The sequence below is a fragment of the Tiliqua scincoides genome, chromosome 5 (assembly GCF_035046505.1).
Source record: "Tiliqua scincoides isolate rTilSci1 chromosome 5, rTilSci1.hap2, whole genome shotgun sequence".
Taxonomy (NCBI): Eukaryota; Metazoa; Chordata; class Lepidosauria; order Squamata; family Scincidae; genus Tiliqua; species Tiliqua scincoides.
Window position 1 is genome coordinate 116,366,889 of NC_089825.1, and position 13,698 is coordinate 116,380,586.

General features: G+C 43.0%; 1 protein-coding gene across 1 annotated transcript; it reads right to left on the reverse strand.

Annotated features, from left to right (window-relative positions):
- Positions 1-327: 327 nt before the first annotated feature.
- LOC136653356 (vomeronasal type-2 receptor 26-like) lies at positions 328-13,119 on the reverse strand. The gene is made up of 7 exons (XM_066630265.1): positions 13,109-13,119; positions 12,211-12,429; positions 9,858-10,149; positions 7,559-8,419; positions 6,192-6,416; positions 2,868-2,994; positions 328-1,229 (listed from the first exon to the last, which is right to left on the reverse strand). The coding sequence occupies exons 1-7, from the start codon at positions 13,117-13,119 to the stop codon at positions 328-330; spliced, it is 2,637 nt and encodes an 878-aa protein (XP_066486362.1).
- Between the last annotated feature and the right edge of the window lie 579 nt (positions 13,120-13,698).

Genomic DNA, 13,698 nt, shown 5'->3' on the forward strand with positions numbered 1-13,698 from the left:
CTGACACTGACCAGGAAGAACATACAACCAAGGACACACACACACACACACACACACACACACACACACACAACATAGTTATGGATCCCTCATTATATTCTATTACAGTTTCTACAACTATTGAATAATGTCCAAATCCGGGAATCTAGAAAGTGAGCTGCTGCTTTACTGTATATGCTACACAGCAAACATTATGCTACACTGTATATGCTACACTGTATATGCTACACACATATGCTACACAGCAAACATTAATAAAGATTCTGAAGATACACGATTCTCCTCTCAATTACAAGATCTACTAAAGAATATGGACATCTCATTTCATTAACTTTTTATTCTTATTAGCTGTTCTTTCCTATTTAGTTCAGATCTGAACACAATAATGTAACATTTGGGGAGGAAGATACAACCCAGCAAACCAGCACTAGAGGCCAAGATAGAGAAAGTCTCCACAGCTGCTATGTATTTTCCTTTGGCGCTCAGGTAGGTTGGGACAAAGGAGAGCCAAACACTGCAACAGACCAACATGCTGAAAGTGATGAACTTGGCTTCGTTGAAACTGTCTGGCAACTTCCTGGAGAGGAAAGCTATCATGAAGCTGACACTGGCCAGGAAGCCCATATAGCCCAAGACACAGTAGAACATAGTTATGGATCCCTCATTACATTCTACTATAATTTCTTCAGCCACAGAGTGAATGTCAACATCTGGGAATGGGGGAGAAGTTGCCAGCCACACAGTACAGATGCTGGCTTGAATAAGAGAACATGAAAGAATGATGACATTGGCCAGTCCTTTCCCCACCCACTTCCTCATCCTGCTTCCTGGTTTGGTGGCCATGAATGCCAGAACCACCGTGATGGTCTTTGCCAGCACACAAGAAACAGCCACAGAGAAGATGATGCCAAAGGCAGTTTGTCGGAGGAGGCATGTCAACTTCTGAGGTCGGCCAATGAACAGCAATGCACAGAGGAAGCAGAGCAGCAGGGAGATGAGAAGAGTGTAGCTGAGGTTCCGATTGTTGGCTTTGACAATGGGAGTGTTGTGGTTCTTCATGAATGTTCTCAGCACCAGAGCTCTTATCAAAGAAAAGGAAAGAGCACAGCAGGCTAAACAGATGCCCAAAGATTCTTCATATGACAAGAAGCTTATATCCCTGGGGATGCACGAATTCCGATTTTTATCAGGGTAGTACTCATCTGGGCATTTATAACAATCATTTGTGTCTGGAAAAGAAAAAGTACCATTTCTGTTTCATATGCATGCCATCAATCTCACCCTCATACCTTACATTTAACTCCCATACAGAAGAAGTTGTCTCCACTTAAATATAAAATAACTGGAAATGCAGTTCTAGTCAAATGTGATAGCAGATGACATTGAGGATTACCAATCACTACTTATCAACTCCCCTTTAGTATATAAAGATACTGAATGCTGCAGTACTTCATAATCTTCATATAAGAATGGTTCTTCAAGCCAGAAATCTGTGAGATCAGATGAGGTCACAGAGTTCTGCCACATGTGTCACTAGAGGACTTCTTCCTTCTCCTCCTCCACCTCCTCATGGTGGCTTTCTCCAAATGTGATGGAGGAAGCCACCATGTTCTGCTCAAGGTGAACAGCCCTAACAGCCTTCAAGGGGAGGCCCATGAAATATAATGAAATATCTTCCATTATTCAATTGTCAACATCACAAAAATATGAATGATTGATGCGGTCTCAGAGAAAGGTGTGCAGCCTTCCTAATATAGTATTTTTAATGAGGAAATATGCATTCAGCAGACAGCAATGCAGGACAGTCATAGTGAGCTTCATAGGAAGTTGAATCATACCGCTGAAAGGGACTTACTTTTGACCATCTGAATACCTGTGATTCTACACACATACAGTCAGGGTTCAATCCTATCCAACTTTTCAGCGCCAATGCAGTCACTGTGCAGCCATAAGATAAGGGAACAAATCGTCCCCCACTGCAGGATGCAGCACACCCTCTGTTGACATGGCTGCATCAGAACTACAAAATTAGATAGGATTGGACACTGACTGTATATGTGTCATATTATAAAGACAATATTCATACACACACATGCGTGCAAAGTTATCATTGGAGTTGGCTTGCACTAAAATCCAATGGGGTCTTTAAGGAATTTCCTTGGACTTTTGAAAAACATATGGTTCCCGTCCCCAAGTGTACAACAGATTATGTACAATCCTAGATGGTATCTAGGAAAGCATGTTTGCGCCACTGAGGGAAATGGGGAGGCTGGAGCAAGGATACACCATGGCCTCCCCGCACCAGAGCAAGACCCAGCAAAGGTAAGTTTGCGGGCCACCAGGGCAGGGGTTTGGGGAGGGCATTTGGGGGCGTTCTGGGGCAGGAGATGGCAGGTGGACCAATGGGTGGGGCAGGCCTGGGAAGGGGGTAGGAGTAGCCTCAGGCACTTGGGGGGTTGGACCCTAACCCCCCTCTGGAGCAGCCTAATACCAGCTGATCCAGTATATCTGAGTAGCCCCCATTGCAGTTTCTAGGGCAGTGCTTGGGGAAAGGAGAAAAATATCCCCTTACCCTGAGTTGTGCCACAACCACCTCCAAACCTGCACTGCATACAGTGCAGGCCAGCTCGCCTTGTGTTCCAGCGGAGGTTAGGATTGGGTTGCCCATAACTTCAGTTTGTGGCTCCCCTATTCTCTTACAATGTGCTCAGCACCTTCCCTAAGCAAAAAAAAAAAAAAAAAAAAAAAAGAACAAAAGGGAATGAACTATAAATGGAAGTGATTCTTCTCCTGTAGCCTGTTAGACCCTTTCCCTTCCAGGTTTCAGTCAATCGATCACACAACACTGTGTACTGTATATTTCTTACCTTCCTGCTCTGAAATCTTCCCTTCTGGGCATGGGATGCAGTCATAGCAGCAAAATGGCTCTCCCTCCTTCACTTTTTTGCTATAACCAGGATGACAATAGTTATTACATAATGAAAGGGGTTGAACCTAATCCATAAATAAAAGAGGAGAATATTATCTTCAGAGGAATTGTTGACCTTTGTATCCTTATGACTGTTTAGTCTTTTTTCATATTTTACTGAGGAGTTACAAACATTTCATTCGGGGCAAAGCATTATCTCTCAGACCGCCAAACCAATGAGCCTATTGCAGTGGTACTCAAATGTTTCTGGCCAGTGGCTCCCTTGACCCCCATGGCTGTTGGCCATGACTCCCCATCATGTTCCTGAGGGCTGGAAGTGACATCATTAAACAGGAAGTGGCCAGAAATATTAAATATATTAATATTAATTATATTAATCATATCATTAATTAAATGCAGATATTAAAATATATTATTAATACTCAGCAATATACATGCTTTATAAATTATCAGCTGCTGATCACTGTTGGAGACAGGATACTGGAGTAGGTAGATTTTGTCTGGTCCAGGAAGACTCATTTTTTTTAACTTTGTAAGCATACCAATAGAATTGTTTTATCAAATGAACATTGTGAACCACCAGTCTGACCAACATTACACACACACACCCTGTGGACCCCAATCCAACTAGTCATTTCTCTCATTCTCCTTGGATAGGATTCAACCCTTTATTAATTTAATTTAATTTAATTTAATTTTTCCAGCAGCTGGTGGGGAAAACAAAAATAGACCATGAAAATATATCAGAGCTGATAAGGGTTTGGTTAGGAGGCTGATTTGTCTCCTATACTAGGAAATGCACAGCTCAAGCCTATGCATGTCTACTCAGAAGTAAGTCCCATTAGTCAATGGGGCTTACTCCCAGGAAAGTGTGGATAGGATTGGGCTGGCAATCACTTCATCAATGGCTGATAAGTATTCCCTTCAAATAGCAAGATTCATCACTTTAAAAATACAGCCTATCCTCTTCGGTCAAACAACAAGATTAATAAACCACTTTAAAAACAGTACCCTTTTTCTGCTCCTGGCCAAGTAAAGTGTGTGCTTCTCTCTCTCTCTCTCTCTCCCCCCCCCCTTTGTCAACTGCATGGAAACAACTTTAAGGGGAGGTGGAGGAAAGTGGGAAGGTTTGGAGATCAAAAGGGGGGAGTGGAAGAGGGAGGGGGTTGAAAAGAGAGATTTCACTTTGATGAGAAATGATCCCAGGCTGGGAAATAGGAACCAACCACACAAGGATCAAGGAGGGTTTCTTTCTGACAGTCAGCAAAGACAAGGACTGCAAGCTGAGCATGCTTGGTACTTTCCAGATGGGGGATGGAGTGGAAGAGCTTTGCAAACAACATGCAGTGAACACAGAAGGTGGCAGCCTCAGAGAGGAGGGAGAAGAGGGCGGGGCGGCAGCAGCCACTCTTGCAGCTGAGCAACTCCCATTTCTTCTGCTTTAAAAAAAAAATCCAGAGTCGGGCAGAAGACGGGCTCGTATTCTGTCCAGGGGTGTGACTCTATCACTGCGAGAGGTCATCCCGCACCTCCCCTTTCAGTTCCTGGTGCCTCCCTAATGAGGCACAATTTGAATAACACTGGCCTATGGAGATGTGGATGTAGATGCCGCCCCAAAGACCTGACCGCTCTTTCCCATACCATACAGCCTCAAGGGAACAGCCAGTTTTCTTTTCACCCCCTGGTGACATCAATCCTTTTTTTCCATACTTCCATGCCCCTTCCGTTGTGACCAAAGAAGTGAAGACCTAACAGCATATGCCTATTCATGTCTGCTCAGAAGTAAGTCCTGTTGTTTTCAATGGGGCTTATTCCCAAGAAAGTATAGGATTAAAGTATAGGAAAGTATAGTACAGCAGCTGACAAGCTGAACCGAGTTATTCCGTCTGCTCTGAGCGTGGGAGGATGGAGGCCAGAATGTGAAACCAGATCAAGAAAGTAACACCTGAATGTTGTGGTTCTTGTAAGATAGAGCATTCTTTCAAATTGTAAAAATCCCTATGGGGATTTAATAAGCCTGCCTATGTAAACCGCCTTGAATAAAGTCTTGAATAAAGACCAAGAAAGGCGGTATATAAATACCTGTACTATTATTATTATTATTATTATTTTTGCAGCCTAAGCAACCCAAAAGGTTTACAGTAGGTGAAAACAAATGAACCCTTGCCTTGGCCAATTTCATAGAAGGGACTAAAATTTTTTACTTAGCCCTGAAATAAATAACCAACTGATTCCATACTGTGAATAACGGAGGGGGCATGGGTGTTGCATCTTTCTCCCTAATGATCTCAAGCAGGCTGAGCAGCATGAAAAAGACTAGCTCTGCCCTCCGCAGTTGAATCAAACTGATCCTGATTCGCCCCAAGCCTCATGCCTTTTCCTACAGGAATGGGGCAAAAACCATCCCAGCTTGTAACATGGTTTGGGGAAGATTGACATAACAATTGTGAACCTGCTATAGGAATAGTAAATTTTGAATAACCAAGTCAGACACTCTTTTGAGCATGTAGCACAGCTGTCTCCAAATTGGAGATTGCTGTGTGCCAGTAAAGGTATCCCCAGTGTGGACGGAGCTTACCGTTTCACCCAGGGGCCTCTCCATTCTGGTGCAGATCACCCCCAACCTTTGCGATGGCCAGTCGCTTTCAGGGTCTGTCACCTCAGCAGATTTATACCCAGATTTCCACGCATGCAGGAACATCCTCCATGAAGGTGGGGGGGGGGCAATCTGTGCCAGAATGGAGAGGCTCTTGGGTAGAATGGTAAGCTCCATTCACCCAGGGGAAGGATCACAGCATGTGCCCATGGGCCAGGGTTGGACCTGCTGATGTAGCATATTGTACCTTTCAGTTTTGCAGCACAAATTTCCTTTAACTTGATGTTAAAATATAGAAAGAGCCACAGATAAGGGGTGACCAAGAATTTCTGCAAATATGAATGTGACCTTCTGGGTGGAGCTTGGTTGAATGTTTGAGAATGTTAACTGTGGTTTTTATCCACACACAGAAAAAAGTATGGTTAATATTAGTTTAAATTGTCTTATCTAAATTGTCCATTAATCTATTTAACAGAACAGGATGCAAGGTAGATCGCTGTGGGACTCATTCGTTACATTTTTCCATATCATTGAACTAGTTTTCATTTTTTCTGCTATCCATACTTGGTTTGTATGCAAAATTTCCCATCCTACAGCAGAAGAACTTTGGATAAATTCCCAGTCAGAATGGGAAGACCTCACAAACTTATGCCAATTGGATCATACCTGGTTAAACCAGCTGTGCCATGTTATGGTGTTCTCATTAATTGTGAAGATTAGGTCTGGAGGAACCTGGGGATCCACCTCACCAACTTTTACCCTATGGAAGGATTGGTTGGAGAAAATAATCCAGTTGATTATATCAAAACCGGCAAGTAACTCCCCATTTTGGTCAAAGGAAACCTTGTCACCTGCACTGTTGTTAAATGAGACACTTAGAAAGTGATGGAGCTGAATGGTAAATGAAAAAGACAATAATTTAGAAAAAAAAATGGTTGCTAGGTGTTCTTTTGATTATTAACTTGGAGAATAAACAACTTCTGCTTGCAATGGTCATACTTTTCATGTTGGGTTTTTCCATGGAACCAAATTACCTTCGAATAATAGACACATCCTACCTAAGCTGTAAGGCCCTGTTACGAATGGGCTACAAATGTTACTCTTTATTCTAGAGGCTGTTTTGTGAATTTTGTTCTTTACACAGTGTGTGTGGTATTTGCAGCACAATCCCATACATGTCTACGTAGGAGCAAGTCACGTTAAATTGAATGGCAATAGGCTGTAATCCAACCATACATACGTGGGAATATACTCCACTGACTAGAATGGGACTTACTTCTGAGTAGAAACGCATAGGATTGTGCTCTTAGTCTCAGGGAACTCTATGTAGGCTTGTAGACTTAGGGCCCAATCCTAAACTGTCCCAGTGCCAGCGCTGAGCCCTAGCGCCGGCGCTGGGTGTCGTAAACATGCCATAAAACACATTTATGGCACCCAGTGAGTAGGGAGCACTGATGCTTGATAAGAGGCAGTCAATGCCAGGCTCAGTTGCCAGCAGGAGGAGTACATGCTGTTGCCAGGGGTAAGTGCAACTGCCGGGCAGTGGTGTGGCCTCTGGGAATTCCAAGGGGAATCACTTCCCATTACCCCGGGAAGAACAGCAGAACCAATGGGGCTACTCAGATCTGTGCCACTAAAGAGGTGGCGCAGATCTGAGCAGCCTGGAGCTGCACTGGGATGCTCAGGAATGGGGTCAGGATACAGTACAAGTGGTGGATTCTGGCCCTGCCACCTGCTTCCCAGCTACCTGCCCATGGGACCGTCTGTTGCCCACCCTCCCCCCACCCCCCAGACCCCTGCGCTGACCTTGAAAGGCTGGCATGAACTTACTAGGCCTGGGGCCTGCGTTGGCATGGGCCTCTCCAACGCCAAAGTCAACGCAGTCCTGAGTTGGTGCAAGGGACTTACGCTGACCCAGTGTGTGGATTGCGCTCTAAGGCACATTTTGAGGCAGCTTATGAACATGGGAAGAGTTATAGGAGACAATTCAGCATAAACACATGATTCTCACAAAAGGAAGTTGATCCTATTACCTGCCACGATGGTTGATTCCAAAACTTCACGCTCCCTCTATCCATCATTGCTCTGTGACTGAGCCTGGATGAGATCATGGCATGTAGAGCATGGGCCACAGCATGGACAGCATTGTAGATGCTGTAGCTGTGGCCTGTCATGCTCATTTCAAAAAAAGAGCCAGGAAGGTTCTTCAGTTTCTCCTCCCCTGTGCAAATACCCCCTCCTGTCTCATCTACAACTGGATTTGAGAATACACAGGCAAAGGCCTGTTGCCAGAACTCCCTGATAAAGCCATCTGTGGTTGTGCCAGAAGGATTTATGTTCTTCACAAACTGGTGAAATTCCGGTGGATCTTTCGAGTAGACTGTAAAGGCTATTGCGCCATGGAACATTTCTGCAGTCCAAATCCTTTGAGGGACCAATGAGGTTAGCTCAATATGGGATGCCATTATCCACACTTTACCTTTTGGTTTATTTGTTTTGTCCTCTCTCTCTGATAAAAATGGCAAGCATCTTAAAATCACCACGGAATAAGATTCTCCATACACCACCACTACATTGGCCTTGCTGCTCATGACTATGTCATATATTTTTATCAGCTCTTCCATTAGATCTTGAAACCGAGTGAGAAAGGTTAGCATGGGTAACCTTTCTCTGAAGGCAAAACAGATGCCGCTCTGGGAAAAAAATGGTAACACCGTTTGCATAAATCTTTCACCATTGTCATTCGCCATAGTAAGAATTCCAATCCACATCCACCTGAAATGCAGAAGTAAAGACCTTAGCCCCACGTACTGAAGGTCTTTGTTAGGGACCATCTGGTAGAACAGGAGGCCTGGGGTCTTATCATTCATCACTGGAGCAGGGCCGTAGATAAGCTGGGGAGAGTTGTGAAGAGATGTGAAACAACAACAAAAAAAAAACCCATTGATAGTACACTTCCAAGTTTTTAAAGGATGTGGCCCGTGTTTTATGTGAACCACTTTTGCAATCACTGGAGAAGCAAATGGAAATTTAATATTTCCATAGTACAGAAAAGGCTGATGCAGAGAGATCGGTGTTTTTCTTTATGTCATTTGTCAAGAATGTAAAGGTAGCTGAGGGTAGAACTCCACTCAGGACTTAATTCTCCCTCTTTCAACCTTGTATCCCATTAGAAGTCATAGTGCAATGTTTTAAAAATGAAGTTTTGTGCTCATCTGTGTCTATAGGGAAAGATGAAGAACAGTAGCGTAGCTAGAGTGGTGCAAAATGATAAGTAGTGCAGGCTCCTGATCACAAGCAGCCCCTCCCTCTCTCCCTCGGACCATCCAGGCAGCAACAACCAGTTGCACTACTGATGAAGAACAGGAAATGTCTGAATTGTGAAATGTCACAATTCAGCACAATCAGCACAATTTTCAAGCTGAACTGTGCTTCCTCTGCCTGCCCTGTAAGGGGAGGAGGAGAAGAAGAATCCAGAAAAGTATTACCCCTTCCCCTTTCCTTTTGTATTTAATTATTTTACAGGCAAAAAAAAAAAAAAAAAATACTATAAGCCATAGTGGTTACTTCCCAACTGAGAGGATAAAGTGATAGTGGTATATTTGCTAAATGAAAACAGTGCTCCTTGGCTATCCAACTTTCATTTACAAACAACATTTTTCTGTGGTGTATGTACACAGGAGACAATCTCTGATTGTATTCTCATTTAGCGTGCCTTTCGTGTCAGGAGGGGAATCACAGTGGTTGGCATATTACTTGTGTAGCCACCATGTTAGGTCTTATATCATGGTCAACACACATGTTTGCCGAATGAATGAAATGTACTTTGAATGAAATGCGAAAGTGCTTTCACCATGTCTGGGTGGGCACAATTTCGGCCACGGAAGTGAGAAGAAGGAGTAGGTCAAGACCAGGGGAGAGCTGTATTTAAACCCAACGTGCAGGCTGATGAGGAGGCTCAGACACGGCAGATCAATGGTGCCAGGTATGCCTTTTAATGTAAGCGCTGGGGTAGGTTTTGGGAGGCTTGTCCCAGATTGAGGTCAGGGACACCATGTCTGTAGGGGCCTCAGACATGGCTGGGGGAGGGGTTTGCACCACCCAGAGTCCTCCTCCCTAGGCTTGTTTTGTGGATCACTGGCTAGCCCTTGTTAGAGCATAGCCTCTCTTTCTGAGCCTCCGAACTGCTGAGAAAGACACACCAAAAACTGCTCAGTCATAATTGTGGGAAGGGAGACATTAGCTCCTACTTTTGTTAGGTTTTCCCCACAAACAATTTTTCACTCCTATACCACACACACACACACAGAGATACACTCACAATCATCCCACCTGTGGGATTTTGTAGATATCCAAGAGTGTTGCCACATGAAGGGAAGTTTGGGAGTCCAGTGCCCCAATAATAGATATCAGGTTATTCTGGCAGTCACATTTGTAATTTGGAACAAATCCTTTTGGTGAGGATATAAGTTGCATTGTGGCACGGTAGGTCTTCTTTGCATCAAAATAGCTGTCATAGATTTGGAAACCTAAGGAGACATTGGGTAGTATCTTGGGGTTTTCATTGATCTCCTTTACTGCAAATACCAGAGCCAGGATCTGCTGGTAATATTTAGTCACTACTCTAGGACAAGAGTTGCATACAGGTAAATGGCAAGTGAATAATACCTTGTTGGCAATACGAGTGCAGAAGCAACTATCAAAAAGGATATAGTGTTTGCATGAGTATTGTTTTAATGGGGGAAAATTCAAGGCTTAGATGACATGGTTCTGCTAATTTGGAATAAAAAAAAGAAAGCAACAGGTGTGGGATTAATGGGGATAATTAGAATGAAAATAGACACAGGAGAGGACTATGAATTGCAACTAGCAAAATCCTTTAAAGTCGATAGATGCACATAACATTGCGGATCTTACAACATTTGCTGTTGTTCTGATGATTGATGGCATGCCTGATGGTTTTGATTTTCTGTCTTCTTTGGGGTCTTGTTAATTGTTATTCTAATAGATATTGTGTTGCTGTCTTTCTTATGCTGTACTTTACTTTGAGCACCAAGTGAAATCTGATTAAGAAATAAGTATGGGCAGAAATTGTTGGGGAAGGGAGGGCCTGACAGCAATTTTAGCTGATTAAATATAGCACATGCCCAGACCATGGGTGAAGATATTGATTGAAGGAAGGCTGTAAAACCAATGGGGTGGGGTGGGGGGAACCTAAGGGAAAAAATATTCTGGAAGTCTATCCTGAGTTTTTGTTTGTTTGTTTTTAATAAATGTGAAATCTAAAGTACTGCTGCTCAAACTGTACACGTGCACATGTGTTTCTGTGTGTAGAACATTTCCAGTATGTACTTCAAAAAAGATACTGTTTATCGACATTGATAAGACATCAAGGTTAGATTATTGTAACGCGCTTTATGTGGGGTTCCCCTGAAGATGGTTCGGAAACTGCAATTAGTGCAGAATGCGGCAGCCCGTGTGGTTACTGGAGGTAGGCGGTTTGACTCTGTCAGCCCGCTTCTCCGGGGGCTACATTGGCTGCCCATTCGTTTCTGGGCCCAATTCAAGGTGCTGGTTTTGACCTTTAAAGCCCTATACTGCTCTGGGCCAGGGTATCTTAGAGATCGCCTACTTCCGTACAATCTGGCTTGTCCTCTTAGGTCATGAGAGAAGGCCTTTTTACAAGTGCCGCTGCCTAGGGAGGTACGTGGGGCAGCGGCTAGAAATAGGGCCTTCTCAGAAGTGGCACCAATGTTATGGAATTCCCTTCCCCTTGACTTGAGAATGGCTCCCTCTCTTGAGACTTTTCGGCGAGGCCTGAAGACCCTTCTATTTAAACAAGCCTTCTGAGTTCATGGCCTTTTTAATATCTTTTCTACATCTTTTAGTATGTTTTTACAGGCCTGATTCCTTTATGACCTGCGGCTTTATGCTCTTTTTACCTGACTTTTTATCTGACTACTCTTTTTATCATATCTGTCAATGTGTTAATATGTTTTTTATCTGTTTGCTAAATTATGTTTTAATCTGCTTTTAACTTTTTGTCAGTTGCCTTGGGTCCCTTTGGGGAGAAGGGCGGGGTATAAATAAAGTTGTTGTTGTTGTTGTTGTTGTTGTTGTTATTTCCTTAAAATAATTTTCTTTTGCTTCTACCATGCACCTGGGTGTTTATTGCTATACTATATAGTGACCCTGGAGAGAGAAAAAGATAAATGCTATCATTTTCCTTCCTTCCTACAGTAACATCCTCATATACAGCAGGGAGAGGAGCTTCCTCTAGCATTTTCTTAACCCTGTGCACTCAACATTTCAATTAAAAATATCATCATATTCATAGATATTATCTATCATAATATTTATAGAATTCAAAGCTTTCTGAAGATAATTCTTAGCAGAAGGTGGCCCACACAAACATAAGCCAATCAAACAATATCAGTATTTTTGAACATGAGCCTCCTTATTCTTTCTTGGAAAGTGTTTGTTGGGATGTAGAACATGAACAAAAGGATTCAAAATCATTAACACTTTGTTCAACGTAATCATACAAAATTAGCATCTACCCCCCCCCAAGTTTCCATTCTACTCTATCCCCTTGTGTCACCAGGTGTCTTTTCAAAAAGGCTACAATGTAGAAAAAAGTGACATTAAATGCACAAGGCAGGAGCTGGATAAATAAACTTCTTACACAAACTCTTCAAACACCGTTGATGAAGGTTGTGCAGTGAAATCCAGTGGGAAGGAGAAGATGAAGGTCTGAGAAGTGATGCCACCAATGATGAGTTCTCCTGGCTGAGGATACTTGTGTTGTAGAGGCTGTGGGCCATTAATGCCGCAATTCACAACGTAAGCCTTGCATAACATCTGAGGAAGCAGTAGTTCCCCCAACACCGCTACTAATAGCATCCTGAGCAAAAAAAACAAGTGGCAGAGAAACAAGTATCCATCTACATTTAGATCCTTCTTATTTACTACACTATTATTTGAGGCACTGCAATTATATCAGCCTTTGAATGATTTTTCAGTCTGCTGATTGTCTTGTCATGTGATTCAATTCTGTATGATGAAAGATAGATTTATAAATACTTCACAACCTTTGCTACTAGTTTTGCTCAAGCACATAGTATTTATTCAGCAGTGTCTATGACAAGCGATGGAGTAATTAGGATCATTTTGATGATTAACTAGAAAAGTGATCATCAATTTAAATTGGAGAATTCCCTGAGGAATTGTGGGAGAAAAATGCTTGTTACATCTAACCGAGTGTTTTCTCTTCCATGTATCTACATAACAAGAGATCCATGGGGCATTGTACCTATTAGGATAGAAATCAAGAAACTATTTTTATACAAGGAGAGAGGGAAGACAAGTGAGAGCAATAGAAAAATTTTTTTCCCCTGCCTCATCCTACAGTGAGTTTATCTGGGGGACTATTCATCTGGGAGAGAGGGAAGGAGGCCTTACTATGTCCACATTGACTGTGGATATCTCCACAACAGAGGTTAAATTTCTCCATTTGTCTATTGTAGTGCTAAAGCGGAATTTTCATATTGCTAAGTTGTAGAAAGTTATCAATGCTTCAGTACCGATAACTCATTCCGATAACTCAAGCATGAGAAAGTAGCAAAGTACTTGTAGCTCAGAAGCAGAGATTCAAATGAGAATAAAAGCAATGGGGAAACCTTCTTGAATGATTAAGAAAGGGATGCAGAAGAAATGGTTGAGCATAAAAAAGAATTACAGAAGGCCAGGAAGCTTGGTTTTGAGATAACAACAGTTACAGTCCAATCGTAACTAAATTCCTCCATGCCAATGCGATAGCACCAGCTATGTTGAATCCCATGAAGGAATTGTGGCTGCTTGAGGTCTCCTAGTGTAAAGGGACATTTCAGCCCAATCCTATCCATGGCAGGGCTGCTGGGTGCAGCAGCACCAGAATGGTGACCTCTGTATCCAGCTGCCCCACTGTGGCTGCCGGAGGTCTCCTTTGTTCCTTTTCATCACCTTCCCCTGAAAAAGTCCCAGGGCCTGCAATGGGGCTTCTCAAGTCTGCACCAGCTATTTTGCCAGCACAGAGAGAACCTTGTCAGCCCAACATAGAGGATAGGATCTGATAAAGCAAGGCTCCCCAGTCCTCCTGAGCCTGTTCCTCCCTCACCCCACCCTGTAACGCCTC

What these genes read in the sequence shown, in the direction of transcription:
- LOC136653356 (XM_066630265.1), bottom strand. An exon ending in ACGGTGTTTGAAGAGTTTGT is followed by an intron (nt 10,150 to 12,210) that starts GTAAGAAGTTTA and finishes CTCTTGTCCTAG; the next exon opens with AGTAGTGACTAAATATTACC. An exon ending in GGAATCAACCATCGTGGCAG is followed by an intron (nt 6,417 to 7,558) that starts GTAATAGGATCA and finishes TTTACCATTCAG; the next exon opens with CTCCATCACTTTCTAAGTGT.